This window comes from Rhipicephalus sanguineus, unplaced genomic scaffold (assembly GCF_013339695.2).
Source record: "Rhipicephalus sanguineus isolate Rsan-2018 unplaced genomic scaffold, BIME_Rsan_1.4 Seq685, whole genome shotgun sequence".
Classification (NCBI taxonomy): Eukaryota; Metazoa; Arthropoda; class Arachnida; order Ixodida; family Ixodidae; genus Rhipicephalus; species Rhipicephalus sanguineus.
In genome coordinates, this window is record NW_023615764.1 from 60,940 (window position 1) to 71,498 (window position 10,559).

The 10,559-nt window shown below is 52.5% G+C and overlaps 1 protein-coding gene across 1 annotated transcript in view; it reads right to left on the reverse strand.

Moving 5' to 3' along the window:
* Nucleotides 1-9,390, reverse strand: part of LOC119378095 (PHD finger protein 12-like) — a gene marked incomplete at its 5' end in the record, with an annotated part of 40,385 nt that extends 30,995 nt beyond the window's left edge. Inside the window, one exon of the mRNA XM_049411702.1 lies at nucleotides 9,233-9,390. Coding sequence (XP_049267659.1) covers nucleotides 9,233-9,390 — 158 coding nt within the window. The remainder of the gene's footprint in view (nucleotides 1-9,232) is intronic.
* Between the last annotated feature and the right edge of the window lie 1,169 nt (nucleotides 9,391-10,559).

The following is a 10,559-nucleotide window of genomic DNA, read 5'->3' on the forward strand; positions in this document are numbered from 1 at the left end:
GTGAGGCGGGTGCCAGTAAAGTCGAAAGAACAGGGAACATCTAGGGACTTTAGGTGCCCGCGCGCGCTGCCCATGGTTGTCAGGCGTGGCCACGCATGCGCAAAGGAGACCCATGTGGAACGTACTGCAAAGAACCTCTCCCATAGCCACACGCTATCACACGCGAAGAAAAGGCGTTCAACCAGTCTCAAGTCAAGCCAAGCCGATAATTGATGTCCATGGCGATGCAGCGTTTGAGCTTCACTTTTGTTCCGAATGGTTCTTTTTTCGTTTTCGAGCTTCGCCAGCAGCCCAAAAGTCGCCGAATTATCCGATTTGCGGTCAAATCTGTCCGAAATAACGAGCGCCCAGTCTCATTGAGTGATGCATATATTCACAGGGACCAGATGACGTGTCCGAATGAACCGATTTTCCGAATTAACGAGAGTCGAATTAACGAGCTTTTACTTAGCAAAATTCCAGTGCTAATCGAATCGAATAGCAAACACTATTTGAAAAATATTCGAAATTTCGAATATTCGCACACCCCTGGTAAATAAACTTCCGCTAAGTTTCTTCATCACGAGTCGCTCTCTGCCTCGGCTCTCTGCTCCAGATGTCCACGCGCCTGCGGTTCGGCATATCCGCTCAGCACAACGCCACCAGCTGGTCGGCTCCTGCAGCAGGCCAGTCGCAACACCATCTAATAACAGAGTGCAAAACCACACAGCATAATACTGGAAGGAGTGGGACACACCATGTGTGCGATGGCTTGCTTTTGTTCAACACAGGACATCCTTGCACTGCTGCATGAAGGGCATCGAGGGGACTGCTGCTGCCAAGAACGTGCCAATGAGTGCGTTTGGTGGCCAAGTTACAATCTCCATATTAAACACATTGTGGCTCGATGTGCCAAGTGTGTCGAGACTCTGGTTATACATTCGGGGCCACGGATACTGACTACCACAATGGAGAGGCCATGGCAACGCCTGGGGATCGGTCAGTTCCAGGTTAAAGGGCATCACTATGCTCCAATCATCGACTACTGCTCTGGATTCCCCGAAGTGGTCACACTGGGGTCTACATCAGCACCAGCGGTCATTGCCGTGGTGAAGAGTTGTTTTGCCCACTTCGGAATTCCCGATGGCGTCCGGACAAAGGACCTCAGTTCGTGTCCAAAGATTTTGCTGTGTTCGCTCAATCATAAGGATTCTGCTATGAAACAAGCAGTCCTCATTACCCTCAAAGTAATAATGAGGCAAAGCATGCGGTGTGGATCGTGAAGGACGTGGTGAAGAAAAGCTCCGATTCTGGCCCTTCTCGCTCACCAAGACACCCACCTCAAGTTTCGGGTGTCTCTCCAGCACAATTGCATGTGGGACAAAAACTGCAAACTTGCCTTCCAGCACTGCCAGGACGACTGCTGCTGGCACTGCCAAGTCACGCGATTCAACGACCAAGGTGCGGCAGTCGAACAACCACAATCACCAAGGGACATTGTTTGGATCAAGGACATTGGTTGCAGTGGTCGTTTTCTCAGCCCTGCTCGGCGACCTCAATCAAACGTGGCTGAATCTCCTAGCAGCGCTCTGCAGAGGAGCCATTGTCATCTGGTGCCTTTCTCAGCAGATTAGAATATCTAAGAATTCGAGGCTGATCATCAATGACAGGAACATCGCATCAAAGTTCTTCCAGCGCATCAACATCTGAGGTCACCCCTCTCTCGCCTCAAATGCAGGGACCACTTGGGGAAGCAAGTTCACCTCCACATGAACGGGAGCGAACACGATACGGTCGCGCAGTAAGTAGACCACCGCGCAAGCTGAATCTGTTCATGAAGGAAGATGCAGTGGTCACTGCCGCATGCTTCTCTACTTTCCAGCTATGAGATCGCGTGGTGAGCACGAGGGTGGCACCTTATGCCAGATAGTATGCGTTTCTTTTCATTTCTTCTTGTATTTTGTGTGTGACGTTTCAGTTTTCTGCTGTTATTTGCGCACAGTTCTTCACCAAAGTGTTATTTCGTCTATTGTGCTAAGCAAGCATTTTGTCTTCTGCAATATGGCAATAGGTTGCATCATTTTCTGTAATGTTTATATTTTATTTTTTTCTTCTTGCATTGTCTTATCTTGTCATTATTTTGTCATTGTATTGCCCTTCCTGCATGGGCCAGCATATTGGCCTGCAGTATCAATAAATAAATAAAATAATAAGATAAAAATATGTTTCATAGGCAGGCAGCAATAGAGGCTTCCTTTGTTGTTATGGGCAGCATCACTCGTGCGGTCATTCAATCAGCTGAACAACTATGATGACAAGGCCATTGGGCACGGTGCTGAGTTGGTAGCTGCACCTTGCTTGCAGTGAAATTACCGTAAAAACTGGAATATAGGTCGAATTAAAAAAAAAAAAAACGCGATGAAAAGTCGACCCTCGTCTTATATACCGGTCATTGGCAGAAAACCTATGGAAGTCTTGCAACAATGGGTTGATGAAGTCGATAGCCCTATTGCCATCGTGAGCATCAGCAACAGCACCGTTGGGCGACGCCATTTTGCGTTTTGTTTGTGCCGACTGCGAAGCAAGGGTGGCTGCGTTGGTTTTGCGCTGTTTAATTATCCCTATCTGAGGCTATCTCCTTCAACATGAGTGGCAGCCGACGGCAGTTTAAGAAAAAAGTCACCGAGTATGCAGAAGCCCACGGCAACCTGGCGGCACAACGAGAATTCGGTCCGACGGAGAAGAGCATCCGATACTGGACGAGCCAGAAACAGCGCATCATAAGTTGCAGCAACCAGAAGAAAACGTTGTTTCATGGACGGACTGCAGTTCACCCCGAACTGGAAACGGTACTCGCCGAGTTCGTCCGGGAGCTGCGCGCAAGGTCGCTACCCGTGACAACGGAGTGCATCCGCGTGAAAGCGCTCGAGATTGCGCGCGAATCGGGGCTCACGAGGACGCAATTCAAGGGCTCGCCATCGTGGGTGCGCCGATTTATGAAGCGGAAGGGCCTTGTTCTGCGGCGGCGTACTTCAGTGTGTCAAAAACTACCAGCAGAGTTCGAGCACACGCTCGTGGAGTATCAGCGCTTCGTCATCGAGCTTCGTCGAGAGCGTTGCTACATGATGGGCCACATGGGCAACGCTGACGAAACTCCGGTCTGGTTCGATATACCATCGAACACGACTGTGATCGAGAAAGGAGCGAAGCAAGTCAAGGTATTGACAACGGGCAACGAGCATTCGCGGTTTACTGTGATGCTCGCGTGTACAGCAGACGGAAAGAAGCTGCCCCCTTATATTATATAAAAGGAAAACGCTACCAAAGGAGGACTTTCCTTGGGATGTAATCGTGAGGGCAAGCGAGAAGGGGTTCATGAACGAATCCCTCATGCTGGAATGGATCCAGCTCGTGTGGAACCGGCGACCGGGTGCCCTTTTTCAACGACCGAGCATGCTGGTGCTCGACTCTTTTCGAGGTCACCTCACGGCCGATGTCAAGCGATCGCTGTCCGATGGCAAGACTGATCTTATTGTCATCCCCGGGGGACTGACCTCTATACTCCAGCCACTGGATGTTGTGCTAAACAAGCCGTTTAAAGATCGCGTGCGCGAGCTCTACAGTGAGTGGATGCTGGGAGACAATCCCAAGACCCCCGCTGGCCGCCTACGGCGTCCACCGCTCGCAACCGTTTGTGGCTGGGTGTCCTCAGCCTGGAAATCCCTCCCGGAAGAGATGGTTCGCAAATCCTTCCGCAAATGTTGCATCAGCAACGCTTTAGATGGCCCAGAGGACGATTCACTCTGGGACGTCGCTAGTGAAAAACAAACATCATCCGACTCGAGTTCGAATGAGTCCGAGTAACTTCGTGACCACCTAGCATTGAACAGTGTGTAAATAAAAATAAATGTCACCACAGTGCAGCTAGTTGCGTTGCGTTTTTATCAAGGTGAGGGCGTGCCGCGATACTTTGCGATTTTTTTTATTTCTTTTTTTACGATTCGAAGTTTGGGGGGTCGTCCTATATTGCGGTCCGACCTATAGTCCGGTTTTTACGGTATGTTAGCAACTTAAACCAAATGTCTGAATGGTCAAGGAGGTAGCTGTACCACATCAATGGGGTCAGAGTCAGTGCTAGGTAGCAGTCCGGTGGAAACTTCTGGAGCAATGTGTTCCCTGGACCAAGGTCATCACTGTAGTGGAGAGCAAAAGAATGCTTCCATGTTGAAATACGAGAACGAACTATAGTTTGTTTGCCAACATTCAACTGCTCACTCCACTGATGCCTTCATCTTCCATCAGCCAGTTGGTAAATAGCAAAATGATGCTGAGACACATGCTTATTCAACACCAACACCTTCAACCCCAACTTCTTGCTTTCTTAGGTAAACCTCACAGCCCACCTTTTGAAACAATCTGTTTGAAGGGATGAGGTGTGCCATGTCTAACAGTGGACACTGGAGACAACCGCGAATACCCGCTTCACGGCCAGCTGCAAAGACGCGCCGGCCGGCCTCCCGCAGCCCCCCCCTCTCGCTTTGTGCTGACACCCGACGCCTGCGCCTTGCTCCTCGCCCCCTGCCTGGCTCGGGCGGACTCGGCTTCGAGCGCTCGCACGAACTAGACCGTTCGCGCCGCGCTGCGAAACAGTGCTTTCTATGCAAGTAAATAAACCCATTCTTCTTGTCACGTACGCCTGTATTCCGGTTATTGTAGACATAACAGTGGCGACGAGGTAGTGGAATTGAAGCTCACGTGGATATTCACCGGTGCTATGCAATGGCAACGCACGCATCAGGCCGAATACCGGAGTTTAATGGCTCATCCTGGACATCGTGGTTCGGACGCCTCCAGTTCTACTTCGAGGCCAACAGCATCACAGACTCCAGCAAGAAGAGGGCACACCTGCTGACGCTGTGCGGTGAGCAGACGTACGACACCGTCTGCGCATTGGTTCAGCCAAGCAATCCAGCTGAAGTGGCTTACGACGACATCGTTGCGGCACTTTAGAAGCACTATGACCCCAGGCCAGCCGAGGTCTTCAGCGGAGCCCGCTTCCAACGACGCAACCAGTTGGAGGGAGAAACGGTAAGCGCCTACGTCGCGGCGCTAAAGACGCTGGCAGCCGACTGCAACTTCGGAACGCTGCGCCAAACACAGGCAGCAGCAGCAGCAGCTACCGGACAGCAGACGACAACAACGCCACCGTCCAACGCAACGATGCTACCCTTAGACATTATGTTGCGCGACAGGTTCGTGTGTGGACTACGGGACGATCTCCTGCAACAAAGACTCTTTGATGAGAGTGACCTAACGTTCACGAAAGCTTACGACATCGCTGTTCGAGCGGAAAGTGCTAGCCAACAGCAGCGAGACATACGAGGGACCATCGAGCCGGTTCACCATGCAGCGGCTCACAGAGGTCATCACAACCAGGCAAGTGCAGGAAAACCGTCTAAACCACAACACTGCTGGCGTTGCGATGAGCAACACAGCCCACAGACGCGCAAATTCCAAGCAGCTATGTGCAATTTCTGCAACAAACGCGGTCACATTGAGAAGGCCTGCATCTCAAAGAAGAAGCTCGCGAAAGGGCCACCTCAACGACACAAAAGCGGGAACGCCCCGAGATCGATAACGCAAGTTGAAACTCAGCACAGCCTACCAGCACCAACATCGCTGTACGACTTGCATAATGTCAACCTCGGCACGCAACCAAAGATAATGGTCACCCTTGCTGTGAACCGCCAGCCCATCGAATTTGAGGTTGACTCGGGAGCAGCTTGCACACTCATCAGCGAGGAGACGTACCACAACACATGGCCACGAAACGCTCCACCCCTTCTCAATGAAGATACGCACCTGAGAACATGGTCAGGACAAGACCTGCCAATTCTAGGCAGCGCCAACGTAGAGGTTGCTTACAACGGAACGTTGACCAAACTGCCTATCGTGATTGCGAAGGGCACTGGATCCAGCCTTTTGGGCAGAAACTGGTTCCACGCTCTCAATATCGCGATCTGCGGCATCAACCAGGCAGCCGAAGGAAGCTCAACTGAGCGACAAGAGCTCGTCGAGCGGCTGCAGAAGAAGTACGGGACGGTCTTTTCTGAAGAAATTTCTGGACACAATGGGCCACCTGTTGACCTAGAGCTTCACCCAGAGGCCCGTCCGAAGTTTCTAAAGGCCAGATCGATACCGTTTGCTTTGCAACCTGCCTACGAGAAGGAGCTCGACAAGCTGGAACAACAGGGCATTATTGCACCCACACAGCACTCAGACTGGGCCACACCTCTGGTTGCAGTGAGGAAGAAGAACGGAAGCCTACGTCTCTGTGGGGACTACCGGTTCACAGTGAACTTGGCAACAAAATCGTCTTCATACCCTCTGCCAACACCACAGGAGGTGTTCAGCACGCTACGGCGCGGGAAAATATTCAGCACCCTGGACCTCACGCAGGCATATCAACAGCTGAAGGTGAGCGACGAAACTTCTGAGGTGCTCACGCTTAATACAACAAGAGGACTGTACAGGGTAAAGCGACTTCCATTCGGGATAGCGGCAGCCCCAGCCATTTTTCAAAGGTACATGGAATCGCAGCTTCAAGGAATTTCTGGTGTGTGCGTCTACTTAGACGATGTAATCATCAGTGGCGCAACCAGCGAGGACCATGATACACGCCTAGAACTGGTACTGAAACGGCTCGCAAGTGCAAACCTACGCTTGAGCATCGGTAAGTGCTGCTTCGCGGTACCTGAAGTGAAATTCTTAGGTCATCTGATCGATGCCGAGGGCATTCACCCCACCAGCGACAAGGTGCGCGCCATCACGGAGGCACGCGCCCCAACGAGCAAGCAAGAGCTCCAATCATTCCTGGGTCTCCTAACGTTCTATGACCGTTTCCTAGAACACCGAGCAACGGTGGCCAACGACCTCTACAACCTGTTGAAAAACGACGTCCCCTGGACTTGGTCGCCACGCCATCAGGAAGCATTTGAAGCCCTTAAGGAGCTGCTCCGTGACAGTGTGGTGCTTAGGCACTATGACGAGACAAAGCCTTTGCTTCTGGCATGTGATGCTTCACCCTACGGCGTCGGTGCAGTGCTTTCACAAATTGGCGATCAAGGCAGAGAAGCAGCGATCGCCTTTGCTTCCCGCACGCTATCACCTGCGGAACGCAATTATTCTCAGCTTGATCGTGAGGGACTCGCCGTCGTCTATGGTGCCACGCATTTTCATCAGTACATCGCGGGCAGACATGTGACTGTTCTCACGGATCACAGACCACTTCTGGGTATCCTGGGGCCCCAAAAGCAGATTCCACAGACACTATCGCCTCGCATGATCCGATGGTGTATTAAGATGTCAGCTTATGACTACGACCTTGTGTACCGTCCCGGAAACAAACACCAAAACGCCGACGCACTGAGCCGCTTACCCCTCAGTGAAACCATTGAGGACCCGCCTCAGGTTGGCTGCGTGCTCATGCTCGAAGCACTACCAAAGCCCCCACTAACAGCAGACGAAGTCGCAACGGCCACGCAAGATGACCCGACATTGTCCAAGCTGTACAAAGCCCTACAGGCCGGCAGCGTTCAAAAGCTCAAGGATGAACATTTCAACGCTTTTCGCAAGAGAGCAACGGAGTTGAGCTGTCATCGTGGTTGCATCACACTTGGATCACGAGTTGTCATTCCAGGCCCACTTCGACAACAAGCCACGGCTCTCATTCATGCCGGACACCGAGGCGTAGTCGCAATGAAGAAGTGCGCCCGCAGCTACATGTGGTGGCCGGGAATCGACAAGGATATCGAGACACTAGCGGCAGAGTGCACAGCCTGCCAATCCAATCAACGCGCCCCGCCGCGAGCTCCAGTACCGGACTGGGACAGACCGAGCACACCTTGGCACACAGTGCACCTCGACTTTGCAGGCCCAATTGACGGGTCCACATTCCTGGTAATTGTGGATGCCTACAGTAAATGGGTTGAAGTTCGCCTTATGAACAAAACAACATCGACAGCTGTCATCGAGGCACTGCGCTCGCTGTTCGCAACCTTCGGATTGCCCCACAAGGTGGTTTCGGACAACGGAACAGCATTCGTGTCAGCAGAAATACAGAAATTCTACAGTGACAACGGCATCACAGCGGTAACATCTGCTCCGTACCACCCAGCCACAAACGGACAGGCCGAACGCTACGTGGGAGAGCTAAAACGAGCTCTTGCAAGAGACTCTACGGGGCCCTTGCAACGCCGCATTGCACGCTTTCTTTTCAAGCAACACACAACAGTGCAGAATACGACGGGCCAGACACCGGCGAAGCTCGTGTTTTCTCGCGAGCTGCGCACACACATCTCAGCCGTTCTACCGGAACCGCCTTCAAGTGTCAACCGAGATAATGAAGACGCCCCGCGTTGCCGGAAATTCCACGAAGGACAAGCAGTTCTCGCCCGCCAGTTTCACCGTAAGCCCGAGTGGGTCCTGGCCATCGTCAAAAAACGTATCGGCCTGAGATCTTGGCTCGTGGAAGTGAACGGGACTGTTTCCCGCCGGCACTTAAACCAGCTACGCCACGTGAACGTACACTACTCGCCCGGCGGACACGCCCAAGTCAGCAGCCCTCCTGCGCCTTTCAATGCGGCTTGGCTGCTGACAAAGGAACAGGACGTCAGTGAACGGACACTTCCTGCTCACCCAGCAGCTTCCGGGGAGAAAACGAGCAGCTGCGCCCCGGTCCACACGGCGCCCGCCCAGCGACAGTCAACAAGGCAGCGACGCCCCCCAGACCGCTACCAGGCGCAAAACTAAAGGGGAAGGAATTGCCATGTCTAACAGTGGACACTGGAGACAACCGCGAATACCCGCTTCACGGCCAGCTGCAAAGACGCGCCGGCCGGCCTCCCGCAGCCCCCCCTCTCGCTTTGTGCTGACACCCGACGCCTGCGCCTTGCTCCTCGCCCCCTGCCTGGCTCGGGCGGACTCGGCTTCGAGCGCTCGCACGAACTAGACCGTTCGCGCCGCGCTGCGAAACAGTGCTTTCTATGCAAGTAAATAAACCCATTCTTCTTGTCACGTACGCCTGTATTCCGGTTATTGTAGACATAACAAGGTGTCAAACCTCCCAAACAGCCCTCTGGTTACACCGCTTGATTGAGGCCATTTTTGTGGCTCTGTCATACCTTCCTCTAAGCTTGAACAGCGATACTACATGCAGACCATCAAGCAGCCAGTCAAATGCATCAAAACCTACCAAGTAGTTCTCTGCATGGTTAGGGCACATCCATCGGCCAGTGGGCAGAGAGGCCAGCGGGAACTCGAGGCAGTCGGCGTGAAACAGCAGGGGGCAGTAGTCACACTGGATCAGCGGGGCCCACCGACAGCTCCTGCATCCACAGTGGAACCACACACCTATGCAGCAATTAAGCTACAAAATGCAGCCTGTTATGTGCAGGCTGTAAGAAACAAGAAATACCAATTACAGTAAAAGCTCGTTAATTCGGATTTCTAGGGACCGGAAAAAATGTCCGAATTAACCGAATGTCCGAATTATCGAATGGTCGAAATAAACACAATAAATGCACGAGTTTTTTTCAACATACCTTTACTTAACAAAGTAATCGCGGATGCTTGTCTGTTTTCGAGCAGAAATTCGCGCGGACACAATTTTTCTGAGCCCTTCAAGGTGCTCAGCAGCTCGCATGATGTATGCAGTGACCGCAAAAGTTTCACCCGTCATCCACGCTTTTCGGTTGGCACGGTAATCCACGGGAAGATTGTTGATGTCCTTAAAGCAGCGTGGCTTTTGAACCTTTCCGATAACGAGAAGCGGCAAGCGCTCTGTTCCCGTCACGTTGGCGGATAAAAGTACGGTTACTCGTTCCTTGCTTCTTGCCGCCGATTGAAGGATCCCATTTCATCACTCTTCATCACTTCTTGTCGGGAGAGCCCGTTATTCAGAGCACGCAAACTTTCTACTTTGGTGGTGAAGTCCTTGGCCTCGTACTTGGGCCGCTTCGCCGGCGTTGCCATCGGCGGAGAGTGCGGTCGCACGAGAAGTCAGCACAAAAGCACCAGTAACGATCAAGCTAAAGGAGCCGTACTGAAACGTTCCTCGATAAATCGGCGATCAACGATGCAGCACACCAACGGGAACAAAGCAACAAAACCCACACGCGAAAAAAAGGCGTTCAACCAGTCTCGATCCAAGTACAGTGGCTAGAATGGGGAAGTGTGACGACCGGCGAGCGATTCCTATGGGAGGCGCTGAAGACTGAGGAGAGGGAACCGCGTGGGGGCGCTCGCTCCCGCATTCACTAGGGTGCCTTGATGCCCGCGCGCTCCGCTGAGGGTGAGGACAGGCGCGTCGTCTGCTACGACGGCCGCCATTGCGAATCCCGCCGCAGCTCGGCAGCATGCGAAACGCGCTACACAAAGCGCTTGCGTTGCGCGGATACGTCCGGAAATAAGTGCACGCTTATGAGCTTTCTCTTTTTCTTTTCCTTTTTGAACCTTGGGCAGCTTTTATTGCTGTTGTTGCCTAAATGTTTATTAAGGAAGCATGTAATTCGTGTAAGCTG